This window comes from Psammomys obesus, unplaced genomic scaffold (assembly GCF_907164565.1).
Source record: "Psammomys obesus unplaced genomic scaffold, mPsaObe1.curated_primary_1811, whole genome shotgun sequence".
Taxonomy (NCBI): Eukaryota; Metazoa; Chordata; class Mammalia; order Rodentia; family Muridae; genus Psammomys; species Psammomys obesus.
In genome coordinates this window covers 2,806,153-2,823,344 of record NW_026596091.1, presented here as the reverse complement: position 1 = coordinate 2,823,344, position 17,192 = coordinate 2,806,153, and the positions used below count along the sequence as shown (strand labels likewise).

The 17,192-nt window shown below is 38.2% G+C and overlaps 1 protein-coding gene across 2 annotated transcripts in view; it reads left to right on the top strand.

Annotated features, from left to right (window-relative positions):
• Window positions 1–17,192, top strand: part of Washc4 (WASH complex subunit 4) — a 61,734-nt gene that overhangs the window by 32,167 nt on the left and 12,375 nt on the right. For both annotated transcript variants that reach the window (XM_055627843.1, XM_055627842.1), the window contains exons 16-26: window positions 705–812; window positions 1,555–1,701; window positions 1,824–1,903; window positions 3,281–3,386; window positions 3,925–4,041; window positions 5,530–5,698; window positions 6,184–6,338; window positions 7,137–7,211; window positions 7,780–7,884; window positions 8,887–9,021; window positions 15,430–15,538. In XM_055627843.1, coding sequence (XP_055483818.1) covers window positions 705–812; window positions 1,555–1,701; window positions 1,824–1,903; window positions 3,281–3,386; window positions 3,925–4,041; window positions 5,530–5,698; window positions 6,184–6,338; window positions 7,137–7,211; window positions 7,780–7,884; window positions 8,887–9,021; window positions 15,430–15,538 — 1,306 coding nt within the window. The remainder of the gene's footprint in view (window positions 1–704; window positions 813–1,554; window positions 1,702–1,823; window positions 1,904–3,280; window positions 3,387–3,924; window positions 4,042–5,529; window positions 5,699–6,183; window positions 6,339–7,136; window positions 7,212–7,779; window positions 7,885–8,886; window positions 9,022–15,429; window positions 15,539–17,192) is intronic.

Here is a 17,192-nt window from a genome sequence, read left to right as displayed (position 1 = left end):
TGTTAGTGGGTTTTTTTTTGTTGTTGTTGTTAACTTACTATGTTTCTGTTTGAAAAAAAAAACTATGCGTTTTTGTGGGAGGTTGCATTGATTGTGTAAAAAAATCTTGATTCATTTGGAATCTGAAATGTTTGTAGAAAAGGATCTGCCTCATTTAGTACATACCTTCCCCAAACAATGCCTTACATCTTTTTATTTTCTTCATGATTTTTGACAAGTGCAGGTGCTTAATTTTTCAATGCAGTTGAATTTTCCATCATTATGTTTGTGGGTGTGCACACACTTGTGTTTTTGTGTATAGGCTGTATGTGTGTGTACCTGTGTGTGGAGGCCAGAGGTCAACCTCAGATGTTGATTACTTGAAGCTATGTACTTTGTTGTTTGAAATGGTCCTGGGGCTTATCATTGAGGCTAGCCAGCTCCAGGGGTCCTCCCATGTGCCTTCTAGGCACTGGGGTTATAAGCTTGTACCACCATGTTTGGATGTTTTTTTACATAGGTGTGTGAAACCGCACTTGGTTCTTCATGTCTGTAAAGCAAACAAGTGTTTGCTTGTGTGTGTGTGTGTTTTGATTTTTGCCAGCACCCCTCTCTTGTCTCATTTACAAATCTCTTCCTTTGCCTAGGGTCATGAAGATTTTCTGTAAAGATCTTGCTTCTAAATTTTAAGTTACTTTTTGCAGAGTTATTTTTGTTTCTTTTAGGCAATCGAGCATATGTTCTACAGGAGAAGCATGGTTGTGGCAGATTCAGTGTCACATATAACACAGCACCTTCAGCATCAGGCTCTTAATTCCATTGCTGTAGCAAAGGTATGCAGACTACTATGTGCTCAACTTAATTAAAGTATTGCATTCTGCTGTTTGGTATGCATTTCCTGGTCTAGCCTCTTTATTCTTCCTGTGTTATTTCTATAGTGAATTATATTCATTGCATTCTGTAATCTTTAGAGTTACCAGGATTATAATTATAGTCTCTGAAAAGCTGTCATGATTGACTGCCACAGGTGCTACCTTCTACAAGGGTATGTGTTGATAGCCCCAGAACTCAGCTTAGCTCCCCTAAAATGTACTCAGATTGGTACTCCTTGATGTAATTACTACATTAGCAACAGTCAGAGGAAGCCATCTAACTCCAAGCCTAGTTTGTCATGAAGCTCTGGGTGCCCATGTAACTTACTGAATACTCTCCTGAAAGTGAAACTGTGTGGACCTGCCTTTGCATCTCTGTAAAGTTGGAAGAGTGAGCTGAGGACTGTCTTGTTTAAACTCTATTAGCAGCTAATCTCAGGAGCAGGAAGGAAATATTTTGGTGCCTCATTTTTGGAAATTCTTTTTTTGTTAGATAATGTGAATATGTTTAAAGTAAGCCTAGTACATTCACTGTTCCTGACGGTGCTGAGAGACAGTTGGAGAAGCTAAGTTCAGAACAGTGGGGAATTTTTTTCTTATGCTTTCCTGGAGCTATGCCATAGAGAACAGAATAGAGAATTTTTTTTTCTTTTGAAACTTGATATAAAAATCAAAACTAATAGTTTTCTGTTTCATCTTTAAGAAAAGAGTAATTTCAGACAAAAAATACAGTGAACAGCGTCTTGATGTACTGTCTGCTCTTGTTTTGGCTGAAAACACCTTAAATGGACCAAGCACAAAGCAACGACGACTTATTGTTTCTTTGGCGTTAAGCGTTGGCACGCAGATGGTAAGTTTATTGTTCCTATTCATGGAAAAAACGGGAGGTCTGAGGTTCATAGTTCATTTATCAGCCTAAGACACTTGGCCTTATTGTGATTACACTTCTGTGTTTTCCCTTCTTGCTAATAGAAAACATTTAAAGATGAAGAACTCCTTCCCCTTCAAGTAGTCATGAAAAAGCTGGATCTTATCAGTGAGCTTAGGGAAAGGTAAGTAGAGCTGGGTGTGTGATGATAGTCAAAGGCCTGGGGCGATGGAACAGAGATCTTCTTCCTCCCAGGTCAACACTCCCCACTCCCAACGTCCATTTTACTGTGGCCCAGGCTGGCTGTCCAGCGCTGAGATCACAGGTGCGCCACCACAGTCAGTTGGTATCTCTGTGACAAGCCAGAGTAGAAATGAGATCCACAGGGCACCTTACCTCCTCTCTGTAACTCTCTTAATGTGACCAAAAGGACACTGTGACTGCAACATTGTCCTACCTTAGCTTTGCTTTCACAGGAAGCAGGAATCTTACACTAGGCGAAGCAGGTCACCCTCAGGGTATCCAGTAGATTCTGGTGTCCTTTGTCATTCATTGTTTTATTGGTGTCACTACAGAAATTTCTAACTTGCCGCTTTATAATAAAGCTTTATTCTCTGTGGGACACTTGATGTCCCATGACAGAGCATGTTGTATAATTTTATTTGGAGATGAAATTTGAATTTTAGTTTTAGAAGCCAGTCAGTCATTGGGTTGAACTGAATTGGGGAGACTGTTTTCTTTGCGTTGAGTGAATGTAGTTTCCTGAAGGGACAATAGGCCCTGGACTTCGACAAAGTTGAGCTATTGCATTACAGCACAGTTTTTATTTAAAGTTCATAGTTTTCTTTGCTTTTCTGAGAAGCTGGTATTTTTATAGTTAGTGATGTTTAATTTTTAGTCCTTGAAAGAAGTGTTAGGCCTTCTCTGGAAGAAGGGTCAATCTCTTCTCCAGTAAGGCGTTACATAGCCATTTGGTAGCAAAGACAGTGTGTAGACTTTAGGTGACAGGGTGTTTTTGGTGCCGTTTTAATTTCTTTTTAGTACAGGGCCTCACAGTCCTATCCTAGAACTGGGTCTGTAGACCGGATTGGCCTTCACCTTGCATAGATCCTCCTCTCAAGTGCTGCAATTTAATATAGAGAGTTGAGTGCACAAGATTTGGAGGGCTGAAAAACAAAACAGTGAGGGGATCCAAAGGTCTTACTTTTTAAAACTTATTTTTCACTTTGGAGACAGGTAAATTATGCAATGCAAGTATTATTTCAGATAATATGGAAAAATCTATTTTAAATCAGTTAAATAGTCTGGGGTTTTCAATAATTTTAAAACTAAAGCATATGCAGAATTTTGATAATGTAGGGAGTTAAAATGTTTTGTTAGCTTTGCTCAGTTTGAAAAATACTTAGTGTTATGACTTTGTGTAGTAATGTTGGGTGAAGTGATCGGGAGAGTGTCAAATGAGGAAGACAGACCTCTTCCCCTTGGAGTACATGTCATTCTTTTGTGTTGCTCAGGATTACTCATTTTGGTACCACTAATTACTTATTACCTTATATTGTAGAGTCCAAACACAGTGTGACTGTTGTTTTTTATACTGGCATCGAGCTGTCTTCCCAATTTATTTAGATGATGTATATGAAAATGCTGTTGATGCAGCTAGATTACATGTAAGTAAAGAGTAATCTAAAAGAATAAACATTTCTAGCCACTTTTTAAGTTTTAAATAGGTCATTTGATTTGACATATCATCATAAAATTGACCTGTAATGATATTTTGAAGTGTTATTATGCATATCCAATCAAGGCTTGTATAGTTGTATAATTTGTGTATCCATACTAGGGAAACTTATTTTACTGTGCTTAATTCCTCTGTGCACGCAGTTAACTATTCTCAGCTCACTTGCTCTGCGCTTACCTCAGCAGTCTTGATAGCTACTTGTTAGCAGGTTCTGTGTCACTCAGTTTCTTTATGGAAGTTAGTGTTTGAATGCACATGCAGTAAAAGACTAGTGAATGCCAGCTTTTCTTCTTTGTTGTGTGTGTGACTAAATCATGTGTTTCGGGTTTTTAGAAAACTAAAGCAGTCATAGGAAAATAGTTTTTCCTTCGGGTCAGAGTTTTTGTCTTTGTATGTAATCAGCCTTTGCAATGTTGCTTAGGATTCTGGTTTTTTAAAACTCAGGTATGTTTTAATTTTCTTGCTAGTACATGTTCAGTGCTTTACGAGACTGTGTACCTGCCATGATGCATTCAAGGCATTTAGAGTCCCATGAGCTGCTTCTGGATTGCTATGACAAGGAAATTATGGAGATTTTAAATGAGGTAAGATTATATTTAAGATTGAAAGTTTAAGAGCAGTGCTTCAAAATGGCAACGTTTGAATAAAAAACTCAAAGTGGAGCTGACTTCACTGAGTCAGATTATTTAAACAAACTGGGTGTAATGATGCACACTTGTAATTCCAACACTTGGGAGGGTGAAGCAGGAGTATTGTGAGTTCCAGGCTCTGGAACTCAAAAAGTCAGAATTAATTATTTATAAATTACTTATTTATAAATTAGTTATTTATAATTATTTATAAATTAATTATTTATAAATTACTGTGTAAATCAAACAATGAGTGATCCTTCAACATAATCCCTTTTCAGTATGATGGAATTATGAAAAATTTTGTAAAATCTTTCTCTTTATGGTTACCCTTCAAGGTTATCAAACCTTGCAAATGATCATAAATATTTTTATTTAAAAATAAAATAGGTAACTGGCTACTATCTGGAACTCCGATAGACAAGAAAAGGTGATTGATTTAATTTTAACATAGTGAGTTGTGTGAGTGTGTGTGTGGTTTGTATATTTGTGTATGCTGTGGAGCAAGTGTGGGGATCAGAGAGTAAACTGAGGTCTTGGTCCTTGTTTTGAGATAGGATCTCTGTGTTGCTTGCTGTTGTACAAACCAGGCCTATTGGCTCTGGAGTTTTGGGCAATTCTCTTATCTCCCATTTCACTCTAGATCTGGCTGGGACTACTGCATCTGGCTTTAGGGGTGCCCTGGGGATTTGAACTCAGGTCTTACATTTGTCTGCAAGTGCTTTTCATCTGCAGATTCATTTCTAAAGTCCTCATGATTTATCAAGCTTTTTAGGTTTATTTTATGTTGCCTACATGTGTACCATATGTGTACCATATACATGCAGCCCCTGTGATTTTTGAATGATAATCATAAGGGAATCTTTTTCTTCATTGCACATTGCAAGATCCTTCTTTTTTAAAGATTTATTTATTTATTATGTATGTAGTGTTCTGTCTGCATGTGTGCCTGCACACCAGAAGAGGGCATCAGGTCTCATTATAGAGGGTTGTCAGCCACCTTGTAGTTTTTAGGAATTGAACTCAAGACCTTTGGAAGAGCAGCCAGTGCCAGTAACCTCTGAGCCATCTCTCCAGACTCCAAGATCCTCCTCCTTTTGCTGCTACTTTCCATAATTTTTTTTTTTTTTGCTTTATATTACATAATCCATGTTCCTTGTAGAGAAGCTATTGGTTGCCTGTTTTTCATGAGGGTTAAATTTAAAATATTCATGAAAATGAAGTCTCAGTACTTAGCTGGCCCCTGACTTTAAAAAAAAAAAAAATTATTAGTTTAAACTAGTAGAGGAATTTTCACTTTCCAAACGAAAGTAAAATTTTATCATTGAGGGTTTAGTGTCATAAACCAAGGATGTAGATGGTCAGGTTTACATCAATGCACTGTAAGGGTCTAGACATGAGCATGGAGTGTCGTCTTGAACAGCTCTAATTCCGTTTGAATAGCATTTGCTGGATAAGCTGTGCAAGGAAATCGAGAAGGACCTGCGGCTTTCTGTGCACACTCACTTGAAGCTGGATGACCGGAACCCCTTCAAAGTTGGCAGAAAAGACCTGGCTTTGTTCTTCTCTCTGAACCCAATTAGATTTTTTGATCGATTCATTGACATTCGAGGTGAGTGAGTATTCTTTTTCTTATGTTTGTTTTGTATCTCTGCTGACCTGTTAAACAGCAGGTGATCCTTGCGGGTCTCTCATTCATTCCTTAGTTCTTTTTACTGTGTCATGTTTATTTCCTATCAGCTTGCTGTGTAGCCCAGACTGGCCCAGTGACCCATCTATAGCCCAGCCCCTGGGTACTAGGATTATGGGTATAGTCCACCATACCAATCCTTGTTTTGATTGTTACTGTTTTGTTTTCATTTTTGTTTTAAATTTTTTTTAAAGGTGGAGGTTCACTCTCTAGCTGAGGCTGGTTTTGAATTTAGGATCATCCTGCCTCAGCCCATTGAGTGTTGAGACTAACACCTTATTTTAAAGAAACAAATTTGATTTTAAAATTCTCTGGGTTTTTTTTCCCCCTTTTAAGTTCATTTCTCTTTTACTGTTCATGACTCAAAAATGGCCTTTTGTGGGTTTTGTTTTCTTTTGTTTTTGTAGCTTATGTAACTCATTATCTAGATAAGACTTTCTACAATCTTACAACAGTAGCTCTTCATGACTGGGCCACTTACAGCGAAATGAGAAATTTGGCTACGCAGCGTTACGGGTTAGTTATGACAGAGGCACATCTTCCTAGCCAGACTTTGGAGCAGGTATGTGCACAGTGTTTCTGGTCTGGTCTGATAGTTTGACAGTATTAATGTAAGAGCTCTTTTCTTTAATCCTGATTGGTGTATATATGTCTATGTAATATATACAGGATAGTTTTTAGACTTACTTATTTTATGTGTATGAGTGTCTTGCCTGCATGTATGTATCTGTACTTGTGAGTACCTGGTGCATGTAGAGATCGGAAGAGAGTCAGATGCCCTGGAACTGTGGATGGTATTGAGCTGTTCTCTGAGAACAAGGCTCTCCAAAAGAATGAGTACTCCTACCACTGAGATATCTCTACATCCACTAATGTATTTGTTTAAAGATTTTTGCTATATAAGCCTCATATTTTTTAAGAATAAAGTATTAGATGACACTAATGGGCTTTATGGAAGAACACACACGCACACACAAATTGGTCTGGGAGCTAAAGAGATGGCTTAGCAGTATTCACTTTACAAATGTTCTTATAATGTACTTTTCGGGGTCTAGTCATTAGTTTACTTTGTAAAAAACATGAAGAGAAGTTTAAGGATGGTCAGGAAATGGTTGTGATTCTGGGTATAGGAACTGTTAGTTTATGTACATGTAGGAGGAATGAAATACAAGCAGCCAGGCTTTCTCAAGAAGGTGGGCCTGGTTGTACAAGTGGGAAGGATCTTGGACCTTTGGTGGTACCTTTTATGTAGTTTTTAAAAAATTATGTAAATGTGGGCAACACTACAATCAGTAAGGTGTTAGGTTGATACACACGTGACTGATTATGTCATGGGGTTTCTGTGTGGATTTTGTTGTAGGGACTTGATGTTCTGGAAATTATGAGAAACATTCACATATTCGTTTCTCGATACCTCTATAATCTCAATAATCAGGTGAGTGGAATTTAGAAGAAGATTTTATGTATTGTTTTGTATTTTTAAGGCAAGATTTCATTCTGTAGTCCTGACTGCCATAGAATTTACCTGTAGCCTAGGCTGGCTTTAGGCTTCCAAAGTGTTGGGATTACATTGAGAGACTACCATGCCCAATTCAGAGCTCTAAGTGGGGTTGGCTTTATAATGGGGCAGCCAAAAGACTAATAATTGATTTTTCAAAGGTGAAATTAATAAAATGTGTGCAACAGAGAATAATTGTTTAGGGAAGTTCTTTTTCTCCTTGAGATAGGCTCTCAGAGTGTAGCTCTGGCTAGCCTGGACCTCACTACCTGGATCAAGCTGGCCTTGAACTCACAGAGATTTGTGTGCTGGATGCTCTGATTAAAGAAGTGTACCATCACAACTGCAGCTGCTTAGATTCCTGGTCAGTCTTTGCTGCAGTGTGGTGCTGTCATCTTCTTGAATGACTTTTCACTTAAATTCTCCTTAATGAAAAAGACTCTAAACTTTCCTTGGCCTACTGACCAGTGTTTGGAATGGGCTGTATAATTTGTTTGCATTGCAGATCTTTATTGAACGGACAAGCAACAATAAACATTTGAATACTATTAATATTCGACATATTGCTAATTCAATCCGAACACATGGAACAGGGATCATGAATACAACAGTAAGCATCTTTTTATGGGTTTGGTGGGTCATAGACTTGTCAAATTTAGTAATTTGAAAGATAATTTTTTATAGAATATTTTGGTAAGCACACATTGCGTCCTGTTTATATCATACCTGAATTTTCATTTTTTCTGATAGTGTTAAAAAAATGTTGTTAACATTGTGTAGAATGAGGTGGCCACTATGATGGAAAAGGAAATGTAAAGTCACTTCGCCGTCTGGACGGTAATTGTTAGCAGTGGAAGTCAATATACTGTATGTGTGTGTTGGTTTTCTTATGCTCTCTGAAAATTACTGTAGGAATGAGTCTTTGGGTCTAGTTTATAAATTTTTATGTATAATTCTTGAATCTCAGCTCACATCCCACTTTCTGAAGATTTGTGGCTCTGGGTTGGGCCTTTAGATAGTCATTTTCAAAGTGCCTACACTCTTCATTTTTAGAAGTTATTAAAGGTGTGACTTAATGATTTGATAGTAGATGTTTAAGTTGTCTGCCACTCTGCTAGAACATAAACTTAATGAGGACAAAGACCTCTAGCACTGGAACAGGCCCTTGCCTTGTTATGAAAGGCTTCAGAGCCGTGTAGGTAAGTGACAGTTGGAGATCTTCCTCCAGCATCCTATTTCTGACATAAGGTTCTTCCAGCCTTGTAGAGTAGTCAGAAGGCATCTTCCTAGTGGAAGAGCAGGGCAGACTGGGGACTGAGCTAACTGCCTTCAATATTAGGGTTGAATTGTAGGTCAGATGTTTTGTTTCCCAGGGTTGGCCTGAATCCTATCATGAGAATATTTCTCTCTCTTTTATTTTTGTTTTCTTTTTTTCCTCTTTTGTTAAAGTATATAAGAGAAGTCTATAGCATTTTCTGTGATTTGGGGAAATAAAACTATTCAAATATTTCAGCTCCAATATTAATTGAACTTTATAATAGTACTTTTAGATGACTTACTCTGTAACATTTATTTGAAAATTTTATATTAACTTCATTTTTTAATTTTATAGGTTAATTTTACCTACCAGTTTTTGAAAAAGAAGTTCTATATATTTAGCCAGTTTATGTATGATGAACATATCAAATCCAGATTGATTAAAGATATTCGGTTTTTCAGGGAGATCAAGGACCAAAATGATCACAAGGTATGCTATGTATTCTTTGGAATCTGGATTCAGCTGCCGTGTAATGACAGGTGCTTATGCTGGGCCTTAATAGTCTTTGCATGTGTCTCCTGTGTCTGTCTGCCTTCGCCTGTATTCTGTGTGATTTCCTTGTTTTCTGCAAGCTTAAGCATACTGGAATGTTAAATGATTATTGTAGCTGAGATTACTTCATTTTATAATAACACACACACCAATCATGCTCATTCTGATGCATTTAAACAGTGTCGGGGCATCTGCCACCCCCCCATGTCTCTTTCTAGCTCCGTTTCTGGAGGCAGTTGCTGTTAGCAGTGTAGTACAGGCCCTTTCTGGCTCTTTACAATAAGCGTGTATCTTCACATATTTTCACACATACTACTTTTTACTGCAAAATAGAGCAGGTTTGTATGGTTCATATTGTGCTCTTGATGTCTGCACATAGCTCTGTGTCATTGTTTTTAAGAGTCAATAATAAAAGGAACTTACTTAACCCCCAACTCATAGGTATTTTAGTTTTCTCATCTTCTAATCTTACAGAGTTACAGATAACATATCTCTAATTAGAGACTGTGTCTGAAAGAAATGTTCTTGAAAAGAAATTTCTAGAATAATGAATTAGAATGAGTACTTCAGATGTCTGGCACATGCTGTCTAACACTCCAGAAATACTGCACAATTGTTTCCCACCAGTAGTTTTTTGGAATGCTGTTTTTTTGGACTTGTCTATCATGCCAGAGTTCAATCTCCTGTACCATAAGGAAAACAACAATAAACCTGAAATAAACAAAAACCACAGTAGCTGTCTTCAGCTTTCCCTTTGCCCTCCCTACAGTTTCCCCATAGTGAGGTAGAAAGCTTGGGGAACTGTAGGAAGTTAGAGGGCAGAGTCCATGACTGGGAAGTAGGGATTCTACACCCTTAACATGGTTCTGGATCTGCTTTGCTGGTTATAAAAGTGTTTGAATTACACTCAGAGTCATCTGGCCTTATCCTTCTGTGTAGATTCTCAGTGTATTACATTGAGGTAAAGTAATTAGTATGAGTACAGGCATCATAGAGAGGTATACTAGATGTCTTTTTAGTGGGATGGAAATTACAAGTAAGCATGCTGCTATCATTGCAGCAAATAACAGCTCCCTAAGTCTGTTAGCCATTAGGCAGGGTCTCATGTGTAGCTGGATTCACACTTGCTGTGTAGCCAAGAAGAGTCTTGAGCTTTTGTTCTTTCTGTCACCTCCCAGATGCTGATATCATAGGGTTTGTTCCTCTATGCCTCGCATTTTAAGCAGCTTATGTATTGGTATGGGAGGAATATGTTTATAAATTCTTTGGCACTAAGCCTATAGAAACTTGGTTCCATATCAGGGAATAAATGCCTCTGGCGTTAGTTTCAGTTAGGTGTTAAGAGAACAGTGGTGGTAGTGGGCAAGTTGAGTATCCTCAGCTTTCCCATCAGCTAACAAAACAACAGCAACGAAAGCATCGACCTTCAACACCAGCAGATTTTCTGCTTTTATACAAATTTGTCATTAAATTAAAAGGTTTTGTTGTTATTGTACAGGTTTGTCATTAGACCTTATTATTTTTTTATTATTAGTTATATTTTATTAACTCTGTATCCCAGCTGTATCCCACTCCCTCATTCCCTCCCAATCCCACCCTCCCTCCCTCATCTCCTCCCTGCCCCTTTCCAAGTCCGCTGATTGGGGAGGACCTCCTCCCCTTTCATCTGACCCTGTTTTATCAGGTATCTTCAGGACTGGCTGCAATGTCCTCCTCTGTGGCCTAGCAAGGCTGTCCTCCCTTGGGGGGTGGGGATGTCAAAGAGCCTGCCGTTGAGTTCATGTCAGAAATAGTCCTTGTTCCCCTTACTAAGAAAACCCACTTGGTTAATGAACTACCATGGACTACATCCGAGCAGAGGTTCTAGGTTATATCCGTACATGGTCCTTGGTGGAGTATCAGTCTCAGAAAAGACCCCTGTGCCCAGATATATTTGGTCCTTGTGGGGCTCCTGTCCTCTCCAGGTCTTATTAACTCTCCCTTCTTTCATATGATTCCCTGCACTCTGCTGAAGGTTTGATTATAAGTCTTAGTATCTGCTTTGATACACTGCTAGGTAGAGTCTTTCAGAGGCCCTCTGCGGTAGGCTCCTGTCCTGTTACTTGTTTTCTCCTATGTCCAATGCCTATCCCATTTGTCTTTCTAAGTGAGCATTGATCATCTTACCCCGGGTCTTCTTTCTTCTTCTTTAGGTGTATAGATTTCATTATGTTTATCGTATCTTATAGGTCTATATAAGTGAGTATATACCATGTGTGTCTTTCTCCTTCTGGGCTACCTCACTCAGAATGATCTTTTCTAGATCCCACCATTTGCCTGCAAATTTCATGATTTTCTCATTTTTAATTGCTGAGTAGTATTCCATTGTGTAAATGTACCACAATTTCTGTATCCATTCCTCAGTTGAGGGACATCTGGGTTGTTTCCAGGTTCTGACTATTACAAATAAAGCTGCTACAAATATGGTTGAGCAAATGTCCTTGTTGTGTACTTGAGCAAATTTTGGGTATATGCCTAGGAGTGGTATAGCTGGATCTTAAGGAATCACTATTCCTAATTGTCTGAGAAAGCATCAGATTGATTTCCAAAGTGCTTTTACAAGTTTACATTCCCACCAGCAATGGAGGATGGTCCCCCTTTCTCCTAGCCTCTCTAGCATGGGTTGTCATTTGAGTTTTTGATTTTAGCCATTTTGATGGGTGTAAGGTGAAATCTCAGGGTCATTTTGATTTGCATCTCTCTGATGGCTAAGGATGTTGAGCATCTCTTTAAGTGTTTCTCTGCCATTCTGTATTCCTCTACAGAGAATTCTCTGTTTAGCTCTGTACCCCATTTTTTAATTGGATTACTTGATTTATTGCTTTTTAACTTCTTTAGTTCTTTATATATTCTGGATATCAGCCCTCTGTCAGATATAGGGTTGGTGAAGATCCTTTCCCAGTCTGTAGGCTGTCGTTTTTTTTCTGACGACAGTGTCTTTTGCTTTACAGAAGCTTTTCGGTTTCATGAGGTCCCATTTATTGTTGCTTTTAGAGCCTGTGCTTTTAGGAAGTTTTCTCCTGTGCCAATGAGTTCTAGGCTCTTCCCCACTTTTTCTTCTAACCGATTTAATGTGTCTGGTATTATGTTGAGGTCTTTGATCCACTTAGACTTTAGTTTTGTGCAGGGTGATAATATGGATCTATTTTCATTTTTTCTGCATGTAGACATCCAGTTGGACCAGCACCATTTGTTGAAGATGCTGTCTTTTTTCCGTTGAATGGTTTTGGCTTCCTTGTCAAAAATCAAGTATTCATAGGTGTGTGGGTTTATTTTTGGGTCTTCTATTTGGTTCCATTGATCCTCCTTTCTGTTTGTATGCCAATACCATGCTGTTTTTATTACTATTGCTCTGTAGTACAGCTTGAGATCAGGGATGGAGATACCTCCAGATGATCTGTTGTTGTACAGGATCGTTTTGGAAATTCTGGGTTTTTTGTTTCTCTATGAAGCTGAGAATCTTTCTTTCAAGGTCTGTAAAGAATTGAGTTGGTATTTTGATGGGAATTGCGTTGAATCTGAAGATTGCTTTTGGCAGGATGGCCATTTTCACTATGTTAATCCTACCAATCCATGAGCAGAGGAGATCTTTCCATCTTCTGATATCTTCTTCAATTTCTTTCTTCAGAGACTTCAGAGACTGTTTTTTTCAAACAGGTCTTTCACTCACTTGGTTAGAGTCACCCCAGGGGTACTTTAAGTTATTAGTGGCTATTGTGAAGGGTGTTGTTTCCCTGATTTCTTTCTCAGCCCTTTTGTCTTTGGTATACAGGAGGGCTTCTGATTTTTTTTGAGTTGATTTTGTATCCTGCCACTTTGCTGAAGGTGTTTACAGTTGAAGGAGTTCTCTGGTTGAATTTTTGGGTTCGCTCATGTATACTATCATATCATCTGCAATGATACTTTGACTTCTTTCTTTCCGATTTGTATCCCCTTGATCTCCTTTAGTTGTCTTATTGCTCTAGCTAGGACTTCAAGTACTATGTTGAAGAGATATGGAGACAATGGGCAGCCTTGCCTTGTCCCTTCAGTGGGATTGATTTAAGTTTCTCTCCATTGAGTTTGATGTTGGCTATAGGCTTGCTGTATATTGCCTTTAATATGTTTAGGTATGTGCCTTGTATCCCTGATCTCTCCAAGACTTTAAACATGAATGGGTGTTGGACTTTGTCAAATGCTTTTTCGATATCTAAGGAGATGATCATGTGGTTTTTCCCTTCAGTTTGTTTATGTGGTGGATGACATTGATGGATTTCCGTATGTTGAACCACCCTTGCATGCCTGGGATGAAGCCTGCTTGGTCATGGTAGATAATATCTTTGATGTGTTCTTGGATTCGGTTTGCAAGTATTTTATTGAGTATTTTTGCATCAATGTTCATAATGGAGATAGGTCTGAAGTTCTCTTTTTTTTTGTTGGGTCTTTGTGTGGTTTAGGTATCAAGGTGACTGTGGCTTCATAGAATGAGTTTGGTAATGTTCCTTCTGTTTCTATTTTGTGGAGTAGTTTGGAGAGAATTGGAGTTAGCACTTCTTTGAAGGTCTGGTAGAATTCTGCACTGAATCTATCTGGCCCAAGGCTTTTTTTTTTGGAAGGGAGACTGTTGATGACTGCTTTTATTTTCTTGGGGGATGTAGGACTATTCAGTCTTTCTACCTGATCTTGACTTAATTTAGGTAGATGGAATCTATCAAGAAAATTGTCCATTTCTTTTAGATTTTCGGTTTTTTGGCATATAGGGTTTTGTAGTACGACCTAACGATTGCTTGGATTTCCTTGGTTTCTGTAGTTACGTCCCCCTTCTCATTTCTGATTTTGCTAATTTGGATAGTTTCTCTCTGCCTTTTAGTTAGTTTGGCTAAAGGTTTGTCTATCTTGTTGATTTTCTCAAAGAACCAGCTCTTGGTTTCATTGATTCTTTGAATAGTTTCTAATTGATTGATTTCCACCCTGAGTTTGAGTATTTCCAGCCATCTGCTCCTCTTGGGTGTATCTTCTTTTTTTTTCTAGGGCTTTCATTTGGGCCATTAAGTTGCTTGTATGAGATATCACAAATTTCTTCTTGAAGGCACTTAGTGCTATGAAGTTTCCTCTGAGCACTGCTTTCATTGTATCCCATAAATTAGGGTATGTTGTACCTTCATTTTCATTGAATTCTAGGAAGTCTTTCATTTCTTTCTTTATTTCTTCCTTAACCCAGCTGTCATTTGGCAGCAAGTTGTTCAGTTTCCATGTGCTTGTAGGCTTTTTTCTAATTCCATTGTTGTTGAGGTCCAGCCTTAGTCCGTGGTGGTCAGATAGAATACAGGGGATTATTTCAATCTTCTTGTATCTGTTGAGGCTTGCTTTGTGACCAACTATATGGAGAAGGTTCCATGAGGTGCTGAAAAGAAGGTATATTCTTTGAGTTTGGGTGAAAATTTCTGTAGACATCTTTTAGGTCCATTTGATTTAGGACCTCTGTAAGTGCCTTTCTTTCCCTATTTGGCTTCTGTGTAGATGATCTGTCCCTTGGTGAAAGTGGGATGTTGAAGTCTCCCATTATTATGGTGTTGGGATCGATGTGTGATTTAAGTTTTAGTATTGTTTCGTTTATGAATGTAGGCACTGTTGTATTTAGGGCATAGATGTTCAGAATTGTGATGGCCTGTTGGTGGATTTTTCCTTTGATGAGAATGTAGTGTCCTTCCTCATCTTTTTTGATTAATTTTGGTTGAAAGTCTATTTTATTAGATATTAGGATAGCTACCCTAGCTTGTTTTCTGGGTCTTTTTACTTGAAAGACATTTTTTCAGCCCTTTACTCTGAAGTAGTGTTTATCTTTGTTGCAGAGGTGCGTTTCTTGGATGCAGCAGAATGTTGGATCCTGTTTCCACACCCATTCTGTTAGTCTGTGTCTTTTTATTGGCAAGTTAAGTCCATTGATGTTGATAGATAATAGTGACCAATGAACGTTAGTTTCTTTTATTGTGGAGTTGGTGGTCTAACTGTGTTTCATTGCTTGTTTTCTTTTAATTTTTGTTGGGATATTATCTGTATGCTATGTTTTCTTGGGTAAAGTTGTTTTCATTGGATTGGAGTTTTCCTTCTAGTATCTTCTGTAGGGCTGGTTTGCTGTGTAGATATTGCATAAATTTAGTTTTTTCATGGAATTTTTTGTTTTCTCCATCTGTGTTGATAGACTTTTTTTTTATTTTTTAAAGAATGATGAGATATAAGATTAGAAAGGACAGTGATACTAACATCAATTTAGTGAAGATTTTATGTTTTAAGTGCTTCAAAATAGTCTTAAATTTATCTCTTTAGTATCCTTTTGATAGAGCAGAAAAATTCAATCGTGGCATAAGAAAACTTGGAATCACACCAGAGGGACAGAGCTACCTCGACCAGTTCAGGCAGCTCATCAGCCAGATTGGTAAGTCACTTACACGTATTGGGAAGTACAGGTACCACAGTCATATACAGTACATGTATGAGACAGCTCGTGCAATGTCTTGTGACTTCATCCCGTGTGTTAAGCTGCTGTGTAGACACTAGACAGTTAAGTGAAATTTGTTAAAACAAACTAAACAGTCACATAATAGCTACACTTTTTCAGAATTACATTCACAATAAGAATTAACTGGTAAGTTAGTGGTTTAATAGGTTTATGTAAATTTAATTATAGATTAGATACTGAATGCTGTCATTTTGTGTTTTGTGTAGGGTGTTGTGTTTTAGAAGCAGACTTAACTTGTGAGGCCCAGAACATAATTGTTAAAGGGAAGAACTGCATTTAGAGCTCCATCTTCTCTGTCCACATTCTCCCTGCTAATGCCCTTATAGTGAGCCCATGAAATAGGGACGGAACCATCTTAAGCTCCTGTGGAGAAACTGAGAAATAAGTAGTGTTATTGATGATTCAGACCCAGCATATGACAGGTCTTTTTGACTGATACCTGTCTGCTGAACTAGAACCCACTGACATTTACGAGCAGGCTTTCGGCATTGTCTGTGAAACAAGCCATAATGTGTAAAGTATTATATAAACTCACTCATTCTGGAGGGTTTATTTATGACACATGTTTTAGATGCTGATGATATGACAATAAAGTATGCCTTTTAAAGTTTAACTTAACACATGAATAGGTTGACGAACAAGTAATTTATATAATTTGATCTAGGCTACAGCTAACAATGGTAGAATCTAGATTTGAACTTAAGGAGTGTGACTATGGTTTTTGCTTTTAGCCATTATTCTAAGCCAGCCTCTTTAACCAGTCAACATAATTGAAACAATCAAAATAGGTTTTTAATTTTAAAAAGATGCATGTTACATATTTTTTAAAAAGGCTAAACAGCTGGAATAGGCCTTAAAGTATATTATAGCCCTTACTGTGTAGCATTAATATTAGAAATGTAATGCTTATGAGGTATTAAGTGTTACCTTTTTATTTGGCCTGGTCCCCCCCACCCCAAATAATTTCAGTTCCATTATACATCAAATTGTTGTTGTGGCCCAGGGCATGTTTGCTCCAGGGATGGGATAGTGAAGAAGTCAAATGTCATACTCAGTGGATCCTTATCCTAGTTGGAGAGAGAGGCAGACAAAAAGATAACTGTCCATTTGAAAGTTCTGAGTAAATTGTATGAGGCTGAGCAGTCCTTTGCAGTGATATTTAGGAAGTGACATTCAACAGGGACCTAAATAATAGGACAGAATAAAGCTTGTGTGTAACTGGGGAAAGAATGCTGGACAGGCAGTGGGAAGTGTAAAACCCCTGAGTCTTCTAGGCAGTTTTGAGGAATAGTCTGGAATAGGCCTGGAATGAAGCTAGAGAAGATCTGAGTAGTGAGACACAAAATGGAACAGCAGCCCTGGGCAGTATCATGCAGGGCTGTGTTGACAGGTGGAGAATGGAGGCCATTCTGAGATGGAGCTATTGCAGTTTTCAGGAAGGACATGACAGCCCCAGCTGAGCTTATAGGATCCAAAAGTTGTTGAGCTGGAGGGGTACTATGGGTGCTGAAGGTTAGCTAATGGAAAGTGAAGTCAGCCATTACCTATCACAGTGGTCTAGGCAAGAGAC